At 35.0% G+C, this 24,361-nt stretch overlaps 3 protein-coding genes across 3 annotated transcripts; 1 reads left to right on the top strand and 2 right to left on the bottom strand.

The window, feature by feature from the left end:
* Positions 1 to 1,146: 1,146 nt before the first annotated feature.
* On the bottom strand, positions 1,147 to 10,324 carry LOC132174788 (general transcription and DNA repair factor IIH subunit TFB1-1-like). The gene is made up of 20 exons (XM_059586465.1): positions 9,863 to 10,324; positions 9,195 to 9,273; positions 8,944 to 9,005; positions 8,633 to 8,696; positions 8,124 to 8,274; positions 7,655 to 7,730; positions 7,323 to 7,418; positions 7,075 to 7,119; positions 6,312 to 6,368; positions 6,013 to 6,165; positions 5,828 to 5,893; positions 4,871 to 4,994; positions 4,617 to 4,673; positions 4,381 to 4,490; positions 4,113 to 4,304; positions 3,839 to 3,952; positions 3,566 to 3,643; positions 2,406 to 2,453; positions 1,740 to 1,808; positions 1,147 to 1,600 (listed from the first exon to the last, which is right to left on the bottom strand). The coding sequence occupies exons 1-20, from the start codon at positions 9,941 to 9,943 to the stop codon at positions 1,514 to 1,516; spliced, it is 1,809 nt and encodes a 602-aa protein (XP_059442448.1). The 5' UTR covers positions 9,944 to 10,324; the 3' UTR covers positions 1,147 to 1,513.
* An 803-nt stretch (positions 10,325 to 11,127) lies between these two features.
* Positions 11,128 to 17,805, top strand: LOC132176183 (protein DNA-DAMAGE INDUCIBLE 1). Its single transcript, XM_059588320.1, has 16 exons — positions 11,128 to 11,405; positions 11,542 to 11,574; positions 11,858 to 11,985; positions 12,555 to 12,663; positions 13,106 to 13,222; positions 13,524 to 13,589; positions 14,026 to 14,088; positions 14,198 to 14,242; positions 14,448 to 14,509; positions 15,153 to 15,246; positions 15,703 to 15,795; positions 15,899 to 15,968; positions 16,089 to 16,159; positions 17,062 to 17,119; positions 17,221 to 17,246; positions 17,496 to 17,805. The coding sequence occupies exons 1-16, from the start codon at positions 11,340 to 11,342 to the stop codon at positions 17,622 to 17,624; spliced, it is 1,230 nt and encodes a 409-aa protein (XP_059444303.1). The 5' UTR covers positions 11,128 to 11,339; the 3' UTR covers positions 17,625 to 17,805.
* A 1,579-nt stretch (positions 17,806 to 19,384) lies between these two features.
* LOC132174910 (uncharacterized) lies at positions 19,385 to 21,329 on the bottom strand. Its single transcript, XM_059586660.1, has 2 exons — positions 21,244 to 21,329; positions 19,385 to 20,217 (listed from the first exon to the last, which is right to left on the bottom strand). The coding sequence occupies exon 2, from the start codon at positions 20,191 to 20,193 to the stop codon at positions 19,519 to 19,521; it is 675 nt and encodes a 224-aa protein (XP_059442643.1). The 5' UTR covers positions 20,194 to 20,217; positions 21,244 to 21,329; the 3' UTR covers positions 19,385 to 19,518.
* Positions 21,330 to 24,361: the final 3,032 nt, after the last annotated feature.

The following is a 24,361-nucleotide window of genomic DNA, read 5'->3' as shown; positions in this document are numbered from 1 at the left end:
GGATTTGGAGGTTTAAAATATCTATGATGTTGAAAACCAATCGTGAGCAGTACAAAATTTTACTCTGAATTAGATTTGATAAATCTTTTAACTCAATCTATTAAATTGACATATTTGTAGATCATATAATTCTCACACACCCCTCTTTAGATGCTCTACAAAGACATCGTTTTGGAGAAAATTTGTTCATCACAAATGGCGATGTAGGCGTGAGGAATTCAAGTTGTAACTAAGAGCATTAACATCTAACGGAGCAAAATTTCTCTTAATTTTAGCTAAAGATAACACATTTTCCTATTTGATGTTTTAGCTAAGTGGGCCGCTTCTCATCATGTTTTTGGAAGCATTCCCATATAATCTCTTATTTTCTCTTCCATTAAGATCAAAAGTAGAAAAAATTCTCCCCTATAACCCTTCTTCCCTCATTCAATTAGAAGAAAAAAAAAAATCAATATTTTCAAATCATCTACTTCTCTTTATATATTTAACTATAAACTTTACTATTCCATTTAAATATTCTTTATTTTTCAAAAGTTTAATCTATTTGTGATTTTAAAAGCCACATCACAGTTGAAAAGACACCAAGAAAACACTAGAACACCTAATATTTCTCCATTCCAAAGTCACATGCATGTCTTATTAAGAGCCAAAAAGCCCACTTGTCACTCCATAGTGCTAACTTTATACACATTAACTTTGTTAAATGTGCCACTTCCAACCTTATATATGGAATCAATATCATGTTATATTCTTTTATTTCTTCGGTTAAGCCTAACTGTGGGAAAGACCTACCTCTGTAATCATCATTTTCCTCCTCTATCGCATTAAATAAAAAGGAAAAAAAAAAAAAAGTTTTTTTTTGGTGGGCTAAAGTAGCTAGCCTAATACAGCTACATTTTTTTACCCAAATTTGGGTTTCGATATTAGCCAAAAATAACTTTTGGCTAGGCGGGTTTGAATTCTCTTCCAAGGTTTCCAAGGTAAAAACTAGTTAATTACTCACGTTAAAATTTAAATTCATGGAAAGTCAAATTTCGACGTCAGTCGAACAAACCAAGAGAACAGTTATCGAGAATGGATTGGCATTTTAAATTACAAGCAACCAATCAAGAGTACAATGCAAATTCGGCCTGAAACAACAAAATTCTTGGCAACTAACATCCCAATATAATATTAATGTAACCGATGAGAACTTGTGGCATTTAACATTAAACTTGGCACTGCAACAAAACATTTAAAGAAGGGGGCCTAAACTGCTAGAAACATACAGGGTTTGCGTTCTGATCAGGAGGTGCAATAAGGCAATAGTAGGCCTTCAAGTTTCACTCTGCAGCAACAGTAGGTCGTCAAGTTTCAAGCTCTTAACTTTCTGCTATTCTCTCATGAAGACGATCTCTATCCAGTATAAACTCAGAGCAAAATTGATGTCATGTAGAGTATGTATGACTGCTATGGAGACAGCAAAGAATGTTACTGCCTGATAGTTGAAGCCGAGAACCGTAGAATTATTCTCCTAGATGTATCCGTTTGGTTTCTCCCCGCTCTTTGCTGATCTCTTCTGCAAATCTGACTCGTAATGTTGAAAAGCAGCATCTAGAGCCTACACCAATATGGTCTTTGTCCATGAGCTTCAGCCATCAATAGTATACAACTACTAACACCAACCCGACCCAAAAAGAAATCATCCAGTATGCACACGGATGAAAGGAGAGAGGAGAAACATCAAGACAAGCACTTACCTGATGCATAGGACGAACAAGGAGGAAAACCTGGTGGCGGAGGTCTGAGGGCACGGAGTCCTTTAATTCCTGGGATTTGATTAAAGAATAAAATATACAGTGTTAACGAAAAGAGAATGCAAAACTGAACCCCAGCAGGAGCAACAGAAACCCCACCCAAAAGAGGTAAAGAAAAAACAAACTACTGTTACTAGCAGAAACAGTAGAGAAAATTTTCTAAGCTTCAATGTCGTGCTTTGCAAAACCAATCCAAGTGAAAAAAAAAAAAAATTACTTTTTCCTACAACAATCATGAAGCAAACTGTTACCAGCTGATCTTCACATGTTGACGTTCTTCTTAAGGAGAATATTTGTTACCTTGGACAATGAAATCAAGAAGCTGTCTTTTTTAAAAAAGATGGGAAATCGAGACACTAATATTACAAAAACATAAGACAAGGGTAAAGTTTGAACATGCATTTGTCAGCATTCTTACTTGAACAACAAAATTAGTGCAATATCACCAAATTATGTTTAACCTTGAGATGTGGTCACCAAATGGCCAAAATTAACTTAAAACAGCCGTGAGGATTCCAAGTCCTCTAAAAAGTTAAAGGTAGTAAAGATTGTCTATATGCTAGCGATGAGATGAAGAAAATAACCATGAAGATTTATATTAAAGAGTACCTCCAGCTGTGGATATATTTTTGACATGGCATCCTTCAATCTGCTCACCTGCACATCAATCACTAAATGAACAAGGCAATAGGCATGCTGACCCAATCTAATCAAAAGACTACTATATCCCGTAAATGAGTGAAAATATCCTTGTACAGTTTCCCTTTTCCCTATTAGTGAATCAAAGGTAATTCATATTCTAAAATTTCAGAAAAGCCAAATTCAAATGCTATGCATTCAGTATCCTCATTTTAATCAATGACGCATGTCAGGACAATGCTTCTTGACTATCTTATGTGGCCTAGATATAGGAATGCTTCTTGACTCCTCAAGAACCATAAAGTGTAACCAAACCATTTAATCACAGCCATTACACTTCTATCAGCTAGTAATGGTTCGGGGCAACCCATACATTCTTAAACCAATATATTCTTTTGGTAAGCGTTCTTTGTTTTTTTTTAATGATGGGGAACTTTGACAAGGCAGGGCCCTTCGGACCCGCCCCTGTAAAGTAAACTTCGGACCCGTGTACCGCACCCTCAGAAGTTTCCTTACACGGATCAGGGTAAATCACTGGCTTTTACACCAGGGGGTGTAGCCCCAAGGGGAAGTTTGCACTTAGTAAGTCTCGAACTTGGGATCTATGGGGTGATACTCCCTAAGACCACAAGCCTCAACCACTAGGCCAACCCCTTGGGGTTCTTTTGGCAAGTGTTCTTAAACCAGTATGCTACTGAAAAGACATACAGAGTCCATTAGGGATATCCTAAAATTGGGCTTTTACAATATTTCAAAGTAGGAACAAGATTTTTGATACTTGATTCAGAAAGGTTCAGAAAATCAGAAACTTTGATCCATAAATAAGAAACTTCCCACAACTTTTAACTTGACAATATCTAGCCCATAAATGTATGAAACCTACCTTTTCAACTTAACAGTGTGCAAAATTATAGTTGTGCTACATCCAAGGAGCTTATAAGTAGTTTTGCTGACGGTACTATCTTATGACTCTTCTGCATACAAACAAATACTGGAAAATAAATAATCTAATGTCTTTAACATAATGACTCTTGTTCATGTTCACAAATACAGCACCGACTTTTTCTTTTTATAAGATTCTACTAAAAAAAGAAAAGGCTGTACCCCTAGTATGCAAATAAAGCACTTACCTTGGCATAAAGATACGATGTAGTGATTGGATATGAGGACCAAAAGTGCCTTAGTAATTCTTGAATTGATATCCAATGCTGGAAAAATAAAACACTTCTTATAAACATTAATATCCTAAGAAACCAAGATTTATAAAATATACAACACACGGAAACGTATTCTAGTATGCGGCATGCTTAATCTGGAATGAATCAAGTATATATAGTGAAGTTTAGTCAATTTTTTTCCTAAAAGCAGCTATATATAACTTTAAGAAACTACAGTCAACTCACATGTAGCAGTTCCTCCTTAGTTGTGAGAGGCATCCTGTCCAGTATACTCTCTTGAACATTCTTTCCCAGCTGATATTTAGTACTCGAGATATTCTGGGTCAATCCATTAAGGACCTGAATCATACAAATTACACAGAAATTATGAAATATTTATAGCATATATCTAATATCTTTTTGTGTCCTTTCTTTCTGTTATATGAAATCTCATACCTAATATCTTAGTTGATGTATTCATCATAAGATATCTTAGTTGATGTGAAACAAAGGTTATTACCGTAAGAGCAACCTCAGGTTTGACAATGGGAGCACACAATCCTGTAGCCTTTATCTCAGATATTGAACCCCTCAAAAAGCTATATGCTTCCTCAGTGCTCAGGCTACATCTCAATTGTTCTGCTCCAGCTCGTGTGTCATCAGAAATTTTAAGTGCATTAACTTGTTGAGAATCAAAGTAATCACGAGGATCCTGATTTTAGAAAACCACAACATAAAACATCTATATGCTATTAATTTCGAATGATAAAATGAAGACAAAATCCAACCTTGATACAAAGTGGAGCAAAAGGATGATCATAAGGTGCCTGAAGGTCCTCCATCTCAGTCATCCGAGAAATCCTATCAATTCTCTCCTCCTTGGTATTCCCATCAGATTCTTCACAACAACAGTAAAAGAATAAGTGCAAGTTCTATAAAAAAGGGGGAGTTTATTTATTTATTTATTTTTTGTGGGTGGGGGGGAATCAAATGGAAGAAACAAACAAAAATAAACCACACTAACCCCGTCTTGAACGTGCAAGTGCTTCTGCTACGGACATTGGATCGTCCAACTCTACATCTACATTCAGGTTTATAAACCAAATTTATCTACCGACAATAACTAAAAAAGAAACTCAGCAAATTAAACTAACTGTAAGTTTTTTTTCCCCAATCAAATGACTTCAAAGGAAATGAAATTGTGAGAAAAACGTAATTTTTATATATATATATATATATATATATTGAAAAAAATATAAATTCAAGAGAGATCCCTACCTATAGTTCTTCCTTCAAGAACAACCTCGCCTTGCCGGTTAAGGTCTTGTAAGAAAGTTCTCTTGTATTGCTCATGCTGTGATTCAGTTGTATCCTTGCTACCATCACGAAAAATCCCGTGATCCTGCATTTATACAACCGGATAAATGACAAAGGAAAGTCACCCAAACCATTTTCCAGAAACCAAAAGTACATGATCATATCTAATAAGGAAAACAAAAGAGAGCTTCAAAATTATTATTTTGTAATTTTCTACTCTTTGGAGAAGCAATGGTGCATACATCAAGTATGAAAGAATCATAGAAGCTGCAAATATTTTCCAACTTTTAGCATATATTACCTATCATCTCCCTCAAAATGCTAACAAAGTATGTCATCCTGACACAAGCTAATGGACAAGCAGTAATCTAATCACACTATTTATTTGAAGCGTCAGACAAAATATCCGTCTTTTAGCTTGCGATTGAATTAAAGACCTTCTTCCTCTGGTTGAGTAATTATATATATGCAGATATAACAAAAAAGTATCAATCATGAATCTTGTCATATAAATGACATTGTTTACCCCATTAGAAGAAGGGGCAAGGGGAGAGGAGGAAGAAGTATGGCTTCTCCTACAGTACAAGTTTGAGTTCAAAAGCTGCTATTTATAACAACAGTAACTTTGTAGTATGAAATATAAATTCAAGACTAGCTAGACCACTTCAAAATCAAGTAGTAAATCAACAGAAATCACTATCCAGACTGAATGGTGACTTCAGATATTTCCAATTACTTCATTACAAATCTCCCTGTCACCTTTGCCTGAGTCAAAAAAATTGAAAGAAATTCTTCTGGCTAAATACAAATCCTCTCCCCAAGAGAAAAAGAAAAGAAAAGAAGAGAGAGAGAGAGAGAGAGAGAGAACTTCAATGCATCAACTAAAGGAAATTACAAGAATGGTCTTATCCCACATACTGGGAGATGCATGTAATCATCCCCTTGGTCCGCTTCCATGTCTAGAGTTGGATCAACCCGTTGAATCTGTCAACAAAAATACCATAGGGAGTTGTAAAAGTACTCTCAAGTAATCATAAAAAAAAAAAATGATGCAGAAGTATTCTAGTAAAATAAGGAAATCCCAACTTTCTCAGAAAGAGCACCTTTCGCCGAGCTTCACTTGCCAATATGTCATCATCCTTCAGAAAAATGGCTAGCTCCTCGTCTTCAGCAGCCTCTGCTGCTGCTTCAGCATTTTTTTTACTATGGAGATATTCAGCTCTAAAATATTTTGTCCAGAAGTCCCTTTCTGTGATCTAGAATTCAAAAATCAACCAAAAAAACACCAGTAAAAGCAAAGTAAATGAGAAATTAACAGCAAGTCCCACAAAATCATCTGATAAGTAAACCTTCTTGATAATTAAAGTGAAAGGAAAAAAAAAAAAATCAATGTCCTTTCTACCTTACTAGGAACAAGATTAAGAAATGCCTGTTGAACAGCTGGTTTCAGAGCAAAAATCTGAAAGACAAGTAGAGAATTAACACCAAGGAAACGAGACAAGTAAAGAATTGACAGAAAGGAAAAGTAAGCAGCATAAAGATGTACCATGATAAATAAGCCAACTCGCTTACACACAAATGTAAAATGTCAATAGTTTTTTTTTTTTTTAATAAGTAAAAATGTCAATAGTTAAACACTAATGAAGCCTTATCTTAGACTATGGCAACAGTGTTGTAGCTTAAGAATTCAATATTAGAGTATGCACAAACTTAAATAAATCAATATAAGTATAATACTACTAAAAAAAAAATCCCATATTATAACAAATAAGTCCTTACCACATCTTCAAGTTTGTTAAGATTTCAAATATTTTGATTGTATATAATTTTGTTCTAAATCCATCTTTTGTAAGTTTTATCATACTAATGTGTGTCTATAATCATGTTCTGATGTTTGTTTCTTATCTTTCTTCTTATTTAGATTCTTCCTGTATCATTACTGAATATCATCATCTATGAACTCCAATCAAACCAATCAGCATCTACCAATATAGCAGCCAATGACAATGCTTAAAACCAGGCTGAAACCTGAGCCAACTATTTCACAAATAATTGCCGTAAATGTTTAACATCATCAAAATATATTTAGATAAGTCTCAGAAAAATTGGCTGCTAACAAACACCTAAAAAACCAAAACCCAAAGATAAAAATAAAAGAACCATGCCTGATATTTGATCTCGGGTGTCAAATTGAATGTAACCTTGTTTGTCTGAAAATACAAAAGAAGAAAGAAAAAGAAGTAAAAGAAAAATTAGTTTCCATGAATTAAATCACAAGCAAAAGGTAACTAGTAAAGGAAAAATACATTAACTCTTGCCAATAAAAGAAAATTCAATAATTCATAAGGATTGTTTCAAAGAAAATAATTGGTTTAGATCTAACACATGAGAGAGAGAGAGAGAGATGTCGTACCCGGCCATCAGTCTGGGGTCTTGTGTCTAGAATCATTGAACTTTTAAAACCGACCAGTTGCTTTGACTTTCGGCCGCTGTCTCCATCCAGCAGCTTCTGCATTAAATTTTAGGAGCATAAAATGTTACAAAACCCTATTAAAATGATAACAGCTTTTAATTCAAAGTCTTCCATCGGAATGTTACATAATTCTATTATCAACAGAAACACAGGTTCTACTAAAGGTCTTCCATAGGAAGACTAAAAAGCTTTAATCATATGGAGCTCAAATTTCAAATGCCAAACAAAAAGCAAAAAAGCAACATATCACATAAATAGTAAAAAAAATTTACCTTCCTTGTAGCCCAGAACTCAGATTCTGTCAAGATATTACCAAGCACAAATTGCTTATGAAGTTTCTGCAACTCACTGTAAAAGTAAAATGACATCAACCAATAATAAAGAATCTAAAAATAAGAAAACTATGGTGTATGAAAATAACCACATTCAACAGCAAGCAGTCCACTAAAAAACAATACTGATTTATAGGAATATTCCTATAACGCATAAATCTAACTTTCTTTAGCATATGAATTAACCAATGTTTATCATAATATTTATTGCTTAAGCATCATATGTATACAAAACCAAAGCAAGAGAAGATCTAGATTCAACTAAAGCTGAATTAAAGCTGAATTAGAATTAAGAAATGAGAAATAAAATAAGATGACTGGAAATTATAAAGCAAGAGGTGGAGCACTACCAAATAGGTCATACTAAAGAATGCGTTTTTCTTATATTTGTATAATCAAGTAAATCTACCTATTCTCTCGCAATAGCTTTATTCGAAGTTCCATTTCTGCTGTGCTGAGTTGTTCATCAGAATAAGTAACCGCAGATCTATCAGAAGTGGCTATCACAGCCTCTCTGGACTTCACTTTCGCAGCCTCTCCAGATCTTGCAAGAGCATTTGCTGTTCATAAGGCAACAGATACCACATCTTCAGGATAAACAATTTCTAGCAATGCAAAATGCAAGTATTAACAGAATAATCACATTCACTACATAAAAATAACGCAATGCAGATGGTGAAGTATGGATAAGGAAAAGACACTGGTACATTCTTCTTAAGATCCTACAATCAGAGCCAACAAAAAAAATCCTACAATCAACACTCGCAAAAGGTTATTCTTTAAATGCAAATACAAAGGGGAAGATCCATAGCAACTATTATGACCTAATAGAATGTCTAGACCATTGAACTAGATTGATGGCACATTATTATGGGCTAAGAAACTTCAATTACTGTCGTGGATGTGATTGAGACTTACCAACAAACTCTCGGCAAACATGAAGATCTGAGAAAGTTTCGAACTCAAAAATGTAACTCCCGCCCTGGAATAGCACAAAATAGAAATTCGTATATTTCATCAATGACAAAAAAGGAGGGGAAAATAACATTTAGTACAAACTATATAAATGTAAAGACAAAGTCAATTTATCATAAGTATCTTCTATGTCATGTACGAACCCCAAATTTCAAGGCAATTGAGCCATGGCAGGTGGGTAGTTGGACATAAAATGTTTTAGAGGCTTAAGCATTTGAAGGAGTTGCATGATAGATATTGAATTGAGGAAAAACCTGATCAAGGGAGAGATTAAGCAATGGTGGATTGTTAGATCCCTCCTTAGTGTTTTTATGTCCTGAATATTCACAGCAGAGAAGAAGGAAAGACATCAACAACTTTATCACACAAATATTAAGCCATGAATACTTGAAAAGATGAATGCATGGATTCTCAAATTGGCTCAGCAATTTACCCACTCAAGCAAAGTGTTTATATGGTACAAAACTTTGGACATGACTAAAACATATAAAAAACAATGAAACACCTTTTATTGATCTAAACTCTACATCAATCTTTGCGGCTGAAGTGGGATCATTAGGCTTGAATGCAATCCTGTTCTCAGTCTACAAAAAGAAAAACAAGAATCAAATTAGAAAAAAGTTAAAAGAAATCGATAATAAGAAATCCCCGCATCACCTAGCCAATCATGCACACTTTTCTTTTTCTTTTTCTTTTCTTTTTTTTTTTTAAATCACAATTAAACTTTTAACCCAAAAAAAACAGTGTCATTCTTGCCAAAAAAACCTTGTCCTTCTACTTAGTCACGCACAAACAGCCTCTTAACACACCTAGTGTGTAAATTAAATTATTCATTTTTCATGTAATTTTCAGACCTCTATCGGCAGCAACAGTCTCTAAAATCACTAGACCGTTTCAATTGCCATCATATAACACCCATATTGCTCTTAACTTAATATCACACTACATACAATAATTTGTGCGATATCAATCGAAACTCCTTTAGCAATCAATAAAGTCCAAATTGCAAAATAGCACTGCTAAACCTAATAACAGCATTATGTATTGGCAGGTAATGCATGAGAAAATTTTACACTATGCTCATAGTTTCTTTTGCTAAGATCCATTAACCAATAGCAAAACAATATCAAAAACAAAATTAAACTTGAGGGAGTTTATGCTGGCATTATATACCATCTTCAATACACCAGGAGTCCCAGAGCCTTTGGCGGTGGTCTTGTACTTGGCCCGCTTGATCACATGCCCCGTCGCCATCGTCGCCACGATCGAAGTAATTAACTAAATCTCTCAGTCAATGAAATTCAAATAAAAAAATATATATATATATTAATTTAGGGATTGAATTAGCGGTATGTAGGTTGATTTCTTGAAACAAAAAGATTAATTTAGGGTTTTCGCTTGTGGTTTGCTGGTGAGGGAGAGCTTAGGGATTGGGAAAAATGTGTGACAGTTAATGAAGCTACAAAAAGCTGCGTTGGGTACTGACGAAGAAGAAGAAGAAGAAGAAGAAGAGCACCGGAAAAAAAGAGGCTCTTTCTCTTTCTCTCTTTCTCTCACTCAGAGAGCGAGAGGCCCAAGTATAAGGAAAAGGTGTACAGTATTGCTATTTGCTCCTCTGATGTGTAGTGTGTACGACAATATTTCCTCGGAAACGCTTGGGATCGAACTTCTTCAAGCCGGTTCTAAACCGTTCGACATCGTTTTGTCTTTTTATAGACTTACCATGTTTTACTTCTTAATAACTTTAATTACGTCACCTTGTAAATTGAGTATTTTATATTCTTCTATAGGATTTAGATATCTTAAATTAAAATATCAAAAAATAATATAACTTTTCCCACTAAATAATTTTATTTATTACTTGAAATAGAGATTACTTGCTCGAAGTATAATTTCACTTTCAAATTTGGCCTAAATCCTATGGTCATCAAGTCGAGCTTCCACGTGGCTATCCACTCTCTCTCCCACTTATAAGTATTAGTCGCGGGTGGTTTACTCTAAGTATAGTGTGAAAATTAATGCATGATTCTCAATATTACCTCTTGTGAGGAGGAAATTAGTTCGAGCGAAGACGTGCAACTTATTGTGGCATAGGAGTGATCGAACATTCTCTACTTTTTCGCTCCCATGTGGGCACACAACATACCTTTTCGGGGATGGTTTGACATGGATCGGATCCCGTCGGTGTCCGGAGATTCAACGGGCTTTGGACCTCTCGAGACCCAACGAACTTGGACTAGTAGATGAGAGCCAATGGTGTGGGCTCTGTTACTGCCCATGCCTAAAAGAATTACAACAGGCTAGCCCAATGGGCCATTCGGTAATCCAATACTTCAATATGGTAAAATTTTAATAATTTAAAGTCGAAGGCAATATATATATATATATATATATATTAGAATTTGATAAGAAATATTTTTAGATATTGGACAGAACAACTTGACTGAGAAGGAGTCCGATCTATCTATAATCTATCTGGGGAACTGGGTTCCTATTTCAACAGCGACAACAAAAACCTCGTGCACTAAGAAACCACAAAGCCATTTGTTTGGTCCAAATTACAAAAGCACAACAAACTGAGAAGAAAGAGACGAAGGCTCGCTCACAGAGAGAAAAGAGATCCAATCAGATTAAGAGAGAAGATAAGAAGATGAAGATCACTGTAATGACAGCAGACGAACAAATCATTACCCTCGACGTCGATCCTCACGAATCTGTAACTCTTCTAAACCCTGTCTTCGTTGCATGTGTGCATACACGTATGTGTGTGTGCGCGCGCGCAAATACACACGAATTGATGAATTGATATTTTTATTTTTCTTAATTTTTTACATTTGGGTTTGTCGCAACAGGTTGAAAACGTGAAGGCTTTGCTTGAAGTGGAGGTGAGATCTATTTGATGTGTTATCTTTTTGTTATTTATTTCTTTATTGGGTGTTATGCCTCTGCTTGGTTTCTATGGGAAATAGATTGAGATTTTGGGTTTTAGATCTTCCACTACTCAGCCAAGTTTAACATAATTGAATTATAAACGCAATCTGAAAATTTGAAATTATAATATGTGTGTTTGTGTGTGGTATGTATGCAGTCAGCTGGTTACTTATTTTTCTGAGTGTATAGTTTATGTTTATTAATGTTTAGATTTGATTTGATGGTGCTAATGAGCAGACAAGTGTGCCGCTTCAGCAACAGCAGCTGCTGTATAATGGAAAGGAGATGAGGAATTCTGAGAAATTAAGTGCATTAGGTGTAAAAGATGAAGACTTGGTGATGATGATCCCCAATGTTGCATCCAGGTCTATATATATATTTTTTTTTCATTTTTGAATTACATTGCTGTGTGAGGCTTTAATGTTGGGGAAACCGACCTTTTCGTCATTTTATACAATTTAAAATAGATTAGCTTTGTTTCTAAGATTTAGCAGCTCAACAACATCTCATGGTCCTCATCCATGTTGGCCGTTTGTAATGATCTGAGCTATTAGATTTCTTCCTATGATTTTGAGAAATATGGGAATCCAAGATTTTGTAGAGCTGATTATCAGCAAACCAGGCTGAAAATTACTCTACTGTCATTAGAAAAGATGTTAGATTGATATTATTTTCTGAGAAAGTTAACTTATTCTATGTGGACTTTTTAAATCTGATGTAACAGAGAAATTGTATCTCATGAAGCGCAATAGGATGGCATTTTAGTTGTGGCTTAGTTTTTTGACATCTTGTGTAAATCACTTTACTTTTATCTTATGGTTAAGTTTTGCATTTTTTTTTTTTATTGGGTTACTTGTATCCAATTACGGTAATGTATTGAATCAGAATCTAAAGGTTAATTCTATTTAACTCTCACAATTTGAATTTATTTCAGTGCACCTACCAATAATTTGAGCTTCAACCCAGATGGGTCTGCTGTGAACCCTGGAGCTTTCCAGCAGCACATTCGAAGCGACTCTAATGTTATGGCTCAGTTGTTTCAGGTAAAACAGTGGTCTTTTTCTTCAAAGTTATTCTTTGCTTTTTTGATGGGCTTTGCAGCATGTAAATAGTTTCTTTCTGTTAAGAAAAAAATCCGCAATCAGACAAACTCCGTAAGCTTAAGTCCTAGCTTGGTTCTAATATTATTTGTTCTTCAACTCATAGTCCTCTTATTTCTTTTTAAAAAAAAAGAATCCAGCGCATGGATTGCTGTCAAAATTTCCTAATAGGAATTGAAACCTATCAGAGACATGGTTTTGGAAATTGCTTTGAACTTGATTCTTTTTTGGAAATGCTGTGGGTAGCAGTTGATGTAAACTCAAATGTGAAAATATTAATTACTTATTCAGTATTTTTCAATCATTGAAACTTTTTCTTAATTGTATGATTTATATTATTAACTAGTGAGTTTCTAACAATCTATCTCTTATATCGAATTTATAGGCTGATCCAGAATTAGCTCAAGTTATTCTAGGAAATGATCTCAATAGACTGCAAGACCTTTTACGACAGCGTCATAGACAAAAATCTGAATTACGACACCAACAAGAAGAGGAGCTTGTAAGTTGCATGTTGGCTTTAACTCTTCTTCTTCCTTTGGCTTCATAGGTTATGTCACATTGGTTAAATTGTTATTACATTTAAGTACCGCTCCAGTCAGCCTTTGTGGTTATCTGTTTTTATGTAATTACAGTTTATTGTTCAGAGGTAGTTAAGTGGCAATCTTTGAAGTTCTTACATGATTAATTTATTTTAACAGCAACTACTAACAAGCTTTGAAAATTTTACATGATTAATTTTATTGGGTGGCAATATTTGATGGAGAAGCTGATTGATATGTCCTTGTTATTGTGCGATATAGGCCCTTCTTTATGCAGATCCTTTTGACGTTGAAGCACAAAAGAAAATCGAAGCCGCCATTCGCCAGGTCAGTGTTCATTCTCTGTCATATGTGCAGCTTCACCAGTGATAATTTGATAAAAAGTTTTTCTCTCCCTGAAGACTTGGCTCAGGGGTTCAACTAGATTGCTGGGGCTGGGGTGGATCATAGGTTTGGTCTTGTTTAAAATTGAATTTGGGGGGTGGGGGTGTGTGGACTTTTCCCTTTCTTTAAAATAACGCTTTCAATATTGATTCATAATATTAGCATAAAAGCCTGTTCTTTGATATTTACATTAATTGATTCATTGCTCGCAACTCTGTAATTTCTTTACTCCTTTAATACATGTGGTATATATCCTTTTTTATATAATAATTGTACTTGTAATGTACTCATAAAATCAATATTATCTTATTATGTGTTTGTTTACAGAAAAATAGCCGATACATTACTACTTTTGACAGTATTTCTAAATTCTTTGCAGAAAGGAATTGATGAAAACTGGCAAGCTGCCCTGGAACATAACCCTGAAGCATTTGCAAGAGTGGTATGTATCATCTTCAACCTCCATAATCCACCCCCAAACACCCTAATCCCCCGACTTTTATTTTGTTTATTTTGGTATTAATTTCAAAGTTTCTTATGCAACTCTTCAGGTTATGTTGTATGTTGACATGGAGGTTAATGGTGTCCCATTGAAGGTAACTTGATGCTGAAAGAGCTTAGAATGAACTCATTCAGACGCATTTAAATGAGATTATGCAGGCATCTGATATGCATTGTATTAACGTCAGAGTCATTGTGAATTATGCATCCCCCGTTATATTGTCTTGTTAGTTCTACCCTTCTGTTTATTGGGAACTAAGCAAATACTTTGCCTGCAAACTTATTTTCACTATGTTTCAGGCATTTGTTGACAGTGGAGCCCAATCAACAATAATATCGAAAAGCTGTGCTGAGCGTTGTGGGTATGTGCTGTTTTATATCTGATTGCCTGTTATTTGCTTTACACTGAAAGTTGTGATATCATTTCTCACTATACAAGTTACTTTACATGGTTAAAGTAAATCGAATATCAAAAGATGTAGACGTGGGAATAAACTATTATACCTATTGTGGTAGGCATGCAATTTACACACGTGGATTCATATATAAGCACCTTTACTTTACATAGTGTCTGGTGATGCAAGCAGGTTTCAGGTTGCAACTTGAATATTAAGGGCATATACATTTAGACATTAATATCCACTCATATAGATATGTGTGTAATTCACATTTGTGTGTGCATTTATATCCACACGTTTCTCTCTCATAGTAATATATACTGGTTTATATTAGCAATTCAAGGGCCAATCAAACTCAAGTGGTGGTGTTTGGCATGTTGCCTAATAGATAATGGCTTGCATAAGGGAGACAGGAGGTTTACTGTTTATCTTTTACCAGTTTACCTATTGTTCAAAAATTCCCCCCCTTTCTCATTTAGAGGGGACGATTTTGTTGATTGAACATTTTTCCTAAAGTTCTCTTTATTAGAAGTAGAATTTATAGCATGAGAAGTGTTTGAAATGAGAAAGCCTGTTCTTATGTTTTTGTGGCCATGTTGTCCTCTAGATTGTTGAGGCTTTTAGATCAACGTTATAAGGGCATTGCTCATGGGGTTGGTCAGTCAGAGATATTGGGTCGTATTCATGTAGCTCCAATCAAGGTGATATATCCTGTTATCTTCTAGTAATAATTTTGCACTGCTTAATTTTGGTGCTGCTTACATGAGAAATCAAATTCAATGCCATTTTATCTTGATAAATCTGTATTTTCTTTTTCCTTCATGTATCATCTGAAACACTGATTAAGAATATTTGACATGCATTGCATTCTGGGTACTAGGAGGCCTCTATCTCTCTGTCTCTTTTTCCCCGCTTCTGTGTGTGCATGTACTGATGTGCATGTGCTTGTTCCTATGTGTCTTCATTTGCTTTTGTACATTCAATTACCTCTGTACTTTGCAGTCTCTCATTCAACCGGAGCACAAATATTTAAGGGTTTGATTGGGGATTGATTCTAGTGCAATCTCTTGGGAAATAACGTTATTAGTGTCAGACTTTTCCTTAACAATGTAATCTCTTAATCAAGCTTAATGCTGTGTACTTCTTTCTTGCTGTAGATCGGCAGTATATTTTACCCTTGCTCATTTACTGTACTGGATTCTCCCAATATGGAATTCCTCTTTGGGCTGGATATGATCCGTAAGCACCAGGTAGCATTCTTGGTGTACTATCTAATACTTGTCCATTTCTTGGTTCTAATTAATGAGGTTATCCAGATTTGTTATCCTTTTCTGACTTAGCCAATCTCCACAGTGCATTATAGATTTAAAGGACAATGTTTTGAGAGTTGGTGGTGGAGAAGTTTCTGTACCATTCTTGCAAGGTTGGTCTTCTAATCTCTGCTTGTACTTGATTGCTTAACAACCAAGTTCTGCAGTTATGATTCAATTTCTTTATTTGCAACTCAAAAAAGAAAAAAAATTAAAGTATGCTTTATTTTCAGAAAAAGACATCCCATCACGTTTTCTTGATGAAGAAAGGTACTCCAAGCAAGCATCCAGCTCAGAAGCCCCAGTAAGTCTGACTTTTAATCATATGCTTTTTCTAGAGAAACTTTTCTTGATGACGTTCTTTTGACTGATGATTAAAATCAATGTGCTCGTTGATAAATTCTGTTTTATTAAACAGTAAAACATTTAATGGAAATTCAATTTTGCAAATAACCTGTAGAACTATAAGGGTCAGTAATCTGGGTTAATGCATTCCGTTTAAGGATGGCAAAGCTTTTAAAAGCAGTTGCTTCTTGCCTGTGTGCAAGAGTGAATATATTCTAGAAGAGAAGCTGAAATTGGCTATATTTTTTCTCCTTTTGCGGTAATTTACATAAGTTGAATAATGAGTGAATTTCACAAAGTACCCCTGAAGGACTTTTTAGTTCAGGAACTTATCTTTTTAATACAACCCCACATCAGTTTTGTTCATAAGTATGTTTTGTATGATGGAGTAAAGGAAGGCTCTCGATCTTGGACATATATTTCCTAAATAATTTCTTGGCTCTTCAACCCCTCCTAGTTCTTCCATTGTAGCATACAATCAGATGGAAATTATTGGTCTGTTTGAAAGTCATGCTTATCTAAACAAATTCCTTCCTTATTCTTGGGGCTAGGATTTCTTTGGTTGGCATTGGTTAACATAAGCCCATGCTTGGAGATGCTGGCCATTTTCCTTTTCGGCTGAGCAACCAATGTCCTTGAAGGTGGGCTTGAAAAGCCTATATGCTAGCTGTATCTATGTGATCTACTAGGCAAATGTCATTACTGTGAATGGAAGTGGTGCCTGCTAATGATTTAAGGATTTGCTGTGCATGTGTTATTTTCTTTTCTTTTTTCTGTGTATATTTGGTTACGTATATTGGCAATGAGTACAAACCATTTTGCCCTTTGTAATGCTTGTTTTTTTTTCTTGTTATTCTTCAGGTGACATCAGGAACAGTAGAGAGGAGTGTTAATGTCCCATTAGGAGGTCAATCTTCTGGTCAGTCACGGGTTTATTCGCTATAGGAGACTTGATTCTGCATTTGTTTTTTGCCAGACAATGTTAGTCATAATCTTTTGTTTGTCTTCCTTGGTTTACAGGAGGGTCTCGCGGTGATGCGTCCCAGGTAAATTTGCTGTCAGGAATTGTTTCAGCTTTCTGTTATCTTCCTTGTAGGAATTTAGCCTGTGCTATATGTAGAATTGTTTTCAGTGGTTCATCACTGCAACAGTCAATGTGAGAATGTTGGCTCGGTTTGCCATCATGTTGATAGTTGACCTTGTCGATCTTCTGGTCTTATTGTTTACCTTGATTAATGAACAATGTTTTGTAATTAATATGCTCTAAAGATTTCACGTGTTATATATGGCTGCAGGGATCTGATTTTGAAGCCAAAGTGGCAAAGCTTGTTGAACTAGGGTTTGGAAGAGAGCCAGTGATACAAGCCCTTAAATTATTCGAGGGTAATGAAGAGCAGGCAGCGGGGTTTCTATTCGGGGGTTGAAGATAACCATCATTTTTATACTTCATTTGTTGTGTGAATTAATTTGCTTATTTGTAGTTTAACTACGATTACAAATTAACAAATTAGAAAACGGTGCACCTGATAGCATTCATTTAAGCTATTTGAACCCACAAATGAGTGGTTCAATTCAAATAGAAAGTAAAACTAATTTGAGCTACTAGACATGGTGTGGTTCCCTTGGATTTTGGTTTTGATTTTGTTATTATTATTATTAGTTTGCAATATATAGCGTTTAAAACTGACCATATATGGCTTTTTCTGTGTGTAAATTTTTGACAACCAAAAAAAAAACAAAAACCGGGTCAGGGAAGAATCTGATCTATAGAGGCACAGAAAGAAAACGGTAATCAACAATCTTCTCTCTAAGCACAAATGAACAATAGATTCATTATATATATATATATATGTATGACGTTTTATGATCACTTAAAACAAAACAATTATCTAAACTGACAAATAAGCAATCAATGAATGCGAGCCTTAAGCAGCACAAGTCAAAAGCAAAAAAGATGCTGTATTAAATATTAATTTTCCTAAACCCCAAACACAAAGAAGCCTTCAACATTGTGCCTATGAGAGAGGAGGGAAACGATTTTCTTTTTTTTTGCTTCCCTCCCTTCCTACTCTCCTCTTTCTCTATCTGCCTTCCCTTTTTAGGCCCTACCTGTTTCATTTGAGTTTCAACTCATTTGTTTTGAGGTTCTATCTATCGTCTTTTGCAATCTATCCAAAGAATTTGCTTCTTCTCCTCTTTCCATTTTATTTATTTATTTATTTTTTTTTTCATGGTTTAGCCCTATAGGGTCCTCTAGCATCTTTTTTAAAGCTTTTGGATTTGGTTTTTGCAAAAACAGATTTATTAACTTAAGGAAAGTCCACCATCACATGCACTACTCTACTGTGTAGCCGTGCTCCTAGATCTCTCCCCTTTTCGTTGCTACCAGCCTCATCTTTGTTCAATCAACACGTGCCCGCAAGTAGATTTTACTCTCAGGTGTGTCTCACACGCTTTGTTACGTGGATAGCCCTATGCCGCATGTGGCATCTTCGTTCCTCCCCTCTGTTGTTGTTGGTCTCAAGACCACGCGCCGGCGAGTGGCTTGCACGTGCTGTTCTTCCTCCGTCGGTGTTGCTGCTTTATGGGTTTTTTTTACTGCTTTTTTATTTCCCCTGTAACTTTGTTGTTTTTAGTTGTTACCCAATATGCGTTTAGGTAGGGTTGAATGGTATCTTGAAAGTTGTGCCCTTATTTACATCCCTGCTATGGGGTTTAGATAGAGTTGAAGCGTCTCGTGATGGTTATGTCTTTATTTGTGCCCTGTTTAACCGCCTTTATTGGTGGCCAATTTTCCTCGTATTTGTGTCAAGAACGCATAAGGCTACATCATTCTCTTTTTTATTTTTGTTGATTATGTTTGTTTTTGGACTTATTGTTGGGTTGCCCAACCATTTTTTGTTATTTTTGGTTGTAATTCTTCTTCGATATACTTGTTAAAAAAAACCAATAAACGGAATTGAATTTGAAAAACTTGAGAAAACGTACTCATTATTTGATGGAACAAGTCTACTTTCATTATTTGTTGGAATAAACACTGCTTCTTCAAAGGGATAACTGCACAAGCTGTTGCACATTAGTATCCACCAGCACAAACTAAAGAAATCTATCATGACAGGAATTCGAAGATAACGAAGCACACATACTAATGAATGTGAACATTGTAATGGTAGTCTTATCAAAGTCGACACAAAACATCATATCATAAAAAATTGATACCAAATTACAATCATGCGCAGCATACTATAATGAAGTACCGAAAATCCATAACTCAGGAGAGCGTTCCACAGAATCACAAATATGAAGGATCAAACATTTTCAAAAATCTTCTGCCAGTCTAGCAGAAACTGATCTTAGTTTTGAGTATACTTTCCCGGCAGGGGACCCTAAAATAAGGCTGCAAAGAGAATCCCTTGCGACTCTAATGTTCCTATAGGACCCTAATATGTGAATCTTGGTGTCAGCAATCACGATCCTTGTCTTTGTAGCATTTTCAATTGTAAACTTCGTTTTACCACCCTTACCGGACAGTCTTCCTACGGCACGAGACAAGTGCTCTCCTCGAAGCGTTTTAACATCCTTAACCTCGAAAGATTCTACATAGAGCTCATCCAAACGCAAAAGGGCAATGGCATCTATGACATCAAAACCTAGCATGAATGCATGGACAAAATCTGCACACTTCTGTAGGTTGCTAACGTCGGGCGTGTCAGATCTGGTCTTTAATTCAACCCTACGAGCCTTGAGATTCATTCGGACGTCAATCTTCATCTGGTCATATATTGGAGTGTAGATTTCCATCCAAGCTTTCTTGAGAGGTGAATACCGATGCGGTGGAACATTGACCTTTCGAAACTGAACTCGGCCATCAGACATCTCATGAGCCGTCAAAGGCTCAAACAGTGGCTTTGGCAGCAAAGATCCAGATTTAGAACTTGTCTCAGGTGGAACTCCTTCAACATCCATGGAAGTGGAAACTTCGTTGGACTGCATTTTCTGATTATGCTAAGTTCCAACCTATAAAAAATTGACAAAAGTTTTGATTTACAACTGCAACATGAACTGGATAAAAGCATTCGAGTAGTTGTAGCAGTACAAAATTATGATTCATCCACTATTCACAGGAAAAGAATTAACATAACAAGAATTCAGAACAATATCTTGATTTATTTTATCTAATCTCTGATTGGTGTGATGGTAAACTCGAGTAACCCCTCGGTCAAAAAAGCTCTTAGGAAGTTCTCTGTGGTACAAACTCATATCTTGATTACATTGGCCTAATTCAACAGCACAGACGAATCTTTTTCCCCAATTCCATCTAAATGAAGCCTAAGCTATAACTTTAAGCAGCATTTATGCATCGGGATACCACCGAATAAATCCACAAACCTACTCATTCATGCTACACTCTCTCTCTTTAAATTTCATTATATCGCTGGTCCACAACATTCAAAATAACAAAGATTACTCATCATGTTTGTCCCATCGCTAACAAGACTAAAAACGAAGGCTTATCCACCATTATTAACGTCACAGTGAAATATAATTTTGCAAACTCAAACAGTCGAAAAAAAAAAAAAAATTATTGTTCACAAAAAAAGAACTTAAATTTCACAAGCACCACTAAATTGCTAACTATGACAGAAAAAAAAAAAAAAAACATTGCACAAAGCATATCGAGTTAATATCTATCATATTGAACTGAAGCTTCCAATTAACCCATCAAATTCCCACACGCTGTGTTTGTTTCGCGGGAATAATGAAAATATTTCCTGGATAAAAATGAATCCCGGGGTTTGAGAAGAATTATTTTCCTTAGCAAATTGGCACCAACAAACAACGACCGAAATCTACATCCCAATGAAAAAAAGAAAATACCCAGAAAAAATAAAATAAAATTATACACGATAAAAAAGGGCACCTTCAAAACCCGGTTAGATTTATGAAAGACCAAACCTTTACAGCTAAAAACAGGGACGAAAGAATTAAAGTTATTAGCTTAATCCCAGAGAAATCGCAAAGGAATACCCAGCAGAGAAGTACCTTATGTGGTTATGGCCGCGTCTCTTTGTATACCGTGGAAGAGAGACTCAGCAGGGAAAGAGAGAGGTTTAAGGTTTAGGGTTTGATTTTATTCGTTGTGGAAGGGCTTGTCTTGTGTATAAGTTCCCACCTAGATATTGGGCTTCCTAGTGGGCCGGTCCACGCTGTCCCGTAGTCAGCCCAAGAGAATAATAATAATGAAGAGAAAGTTAACATTCTCTCCTTAAATTACTACCTAATTGACTCTCAAATTTTTAATTGTGACAATATTTCTCAAAATTATCAAAATATTGTGGATGTTTCTCAATGACAAAACTATACTTAATAAAATAAAAACAAAAAATACTAAAACTTCTTAAAAAAAAAAAAAAAAAGTTGATGTCCAAATTTAAAAATATAAAAAATTCATTTTTATAAGTAAAAAATAAAAATTTCGATTTTTAAGTAAAAATTCCGTTTTAAAAAAAAAAAATCGATTTTTAAAAAATTAATTAAAATTTTCGTTTAAAAAAAAAAACTGAATTTTTTTAAAATTGTTTTTGAATTTATAAGGATATTTTTGTCTTATTGAGAAATATATAGGAGTATTTTTTTTTTTTTGTTTGCTGGCCTTGAGGGGAATATTGACATTGTTTTGGTAATTTAAAAGATATTGTTAAAATTAAAAGTTTAGACGAACATTATCAATTGAGTAATAGTTTGATGGGTACGTCTTCCGCCATAATAATTAAATCAAATGCGCAACACGTGGACCATTAGCAAAAAGTAGGTGGGAACTTGACAAAGAAAGGAACGGACGAGATGAAAGTTTACCTAAAAGGAGATTCTTTAATCCAACGGCCAAAGACGGAACTAGGGCTGAGAAACCTCCCTATATAGTGGGCAGCGATGGATATGCAGTCCGTAAGAAGCAATATGCAGTGGCGGCTGCGTTGGTTGTGATGATGGGAGAGCATGGAGAGGGAGCTAGGGTTTTCGGAAGGTTGTGGCATGGGCGAGTGGGGAAGACAAACCCATGTGCTTTGTTTGCTCGTTGATGTTGTTACAAAAAGAAAAGTTTTGTTTGTCTGTCTTCCCTACTCCGCCCATGCCATAGGTTTCCGATTGTCCCTCCCTCTCCTCACCTTCTCCACCTCTGAAATTCTGCATGATTTTTCTGTATGTTTTATTTACGCTTCTGCATGTACGTCTATCCCAGTCTATATGGCTTTTGTGTATATATATATATATATGCTGACATCACTATATATATATATGTGTGTGTGTTTATTTATAGATACACTGATATCACTCGGTGCTCTTTACAGAACTGTACTGACTATGTATCTGTGTGTGTGTGTTTATTTATGGTAATATAGGTATGTATATTTAGATCTGTGGATAATATCTCACATGGTGAAAGTTGAAAAAGGATTGCTTCAATATCCAGGGGATATGATTTTGGATCTTATGTTATACTCTGCATGGAAGTCATTGGAAAATGATCGAAAAATCATGATTATGTTATATTAAAAAGATGGGAAAATTTTAAGATTTTATTTGGGTGAAGCACGAATTATCTCTCAATTATTGGAGATAAAGGTCAATTTATCTTCTGTAATTTGAAAGGATTGATGTCCCATGCAATTATAGATATGGATCTAGTCCTACAAGCATTCAAAAAAAAAAAGATAATTTTTTTGACAATAATTTATTTCTTTATTTTGTGTTTTTATTTATTTATTTATTTTTTTAATGATTCTGTGGTTAGATCGAGACATGTGGCTTGATGCCCAAAATGAGACTTTGGCTTAGTTAGTTTGTTTTGATGCAAGTATATTTTTTATTTGTCAGAAAATATTTTCAATGGAAAAATAGTTTCTTCAAAAATATTTTTGATGCATGTTTGGCTTGGCAAAGTTTGGTGGAGTAGTGTTTTTGATGGTCCTTTCTCAGTTTGAGAAGTAGAAATGGTTTACTGTTTGCCAATGGCCTTGGGCTGGTACTGTATCGAGACCGACCTCAATCCCAAAAAAAAAAAAATTCACTTCAAAATTAATCTTAATATCTCTACTTTTTATACCACATCAATAATTTTTTTATTATTATTCAAATAAAAAAATACCACAAAACAAATTTTTTATATTTTTTCATATAAAATATATTTTTTCACTTTTCCCAATAAAACATTTTCACTAAAACTAATCACACATATACCCAAAAAAAGTACTACAGTATCGGTCCTGTTACAGTACCAGCTCAGGACCATTGGCAAACAGGGCCATGGATTTGAATGGCGTAATTCTCAACCTTTTTGGGACCTTCTGAAACAAATGAAATCTTACAAAAAATTCATGGAGGGGTAGATGACAACTCAAAAAAGCATGCTTTGATGGATATGTAAATGTTGGTGAAGTACATGTTGCCTTCAATTATCCTGGCTCTATTATCTTGGCCATCAACAATGTTAATTCCTTTCCTGATTAGTGTTTTACTCCATTTATTTGAGATATTCTTCAGCAACTCTAATTTTCTCGCCTTTGGTCATTTCTATACCATTTCTACACTAAAGCTTTCCAGCCAAACACCTTACACAACCACAAAAAAAGGTTGAGATGCTTAAAAATGACAACATGATAGCAATGGACAAAGGAACCGTGGGGCACATATGAATATAGTACACAAAAGGAAAGCAAAACCACAACAAGGCTACGCAAGATTTACGTTTTGGGGGGCCTACCACTGTCTGATGTTCAACATTAATCAAAAATTGTACCATAATAATTAATAAGAGAAAATATAAACAGTCAGTTTGATAAAGAGTTACTCATAAAAGAAAATATAATTCGAGGGTGTCTTGGCACTAGATTTAAAATGAAGGGCTACGCTTTTGTGACATAAAAATTTTTAATTTTGAGTAATTAGAAGGGATTTCAATCCTTTATATATAAAATAATTAAATGGTTAATTACCTTTGAACTTCATTTGACTAGCATTTATTTACATGTGAAAGTATCATTATCACACTCAATTACCTTAAACTACTATAAATTATTGGCAAAATCATACCTTTTGTTAGGTCAGTTCATCCCAATCGCATGCATAACACTTGTTTTTTAGACATAAAATATTGATGAAA

Source organism: Corylus avellana, chromosome ca3 (assembly GCF_901000735.1).
Source record: "Corylus avellana chromosome ca3, CavTom2PMs-1.0".
Taxonomy (NCBI): Eukaryota; Viridiplantae; Streptophyta; class Magnoliopsida; order Fagales; family Betulaceae; genus Corylus; species Corylus avellana.
The sequence above is the reverse complement of the archived record's forward strand: the minus strand, read 5'-3'. Positions and strand labels throughout refer to the sequence as shown.

What these genes read in the sequence shown, in the direction of transcription:
- LOC132174788 (XM_059586465.1), bottom strand. Translation starts at nt 9,943, where the DNA reads ATGGCGACGGGGCATGTGATCAAGCGGGCCAAGTACAAGACCACCGCC. An exon ending in CTCCTGGTGTATTGAAGATG is followed by an intron (nt 9,274 to 9,862) that starts GTATATAATGCC and finishes TTCTTTTTGTAG; the next exon opens with ACTGAGAACAGGATTGCATT. An exon ending in AACCTGAGGTTGCTCTTACG is followed by an intron (nt 3,953 to 4,112) that starts GTAATAACCTTT and finishes TGTATGATTCAG; the next exon opens with GTCCTTAATGGATTGACCCA.
- LOC132176183 (XM_059588320.1), top strand. Translation starts at nt 11,340, where the DNA reads ATGAAGATCACTGTAATGACAGCAGACGAACAAATCATTACCCTCGAC. An exon ending in ATATGATCCGTAAGCACCAG is followed by an intron (nt 15,796 to 15,898) that starts GTAGCATTCTTG and finishes CAATCTCCACAG; the next exon opens with TGCATTATAGATTTAAAGGA. An exon ending in CATCCAGCTCAGAAGCCCCA is followed by an intron (nt 16,160 to 17,061) that starts GTAAGTCTGACT and finishes GTTATTCTTCAG; the next exon opens with GTGACATCAGGAACAGTAGA.
- LOC132174910 (XM_059586660.1), bottom strand. Translation starts at nt 20,193, where the DNA reads ATGCAGTCCAACGAAGTTTCCACTTCCATGGATGTTGAAGGAGTTCCA.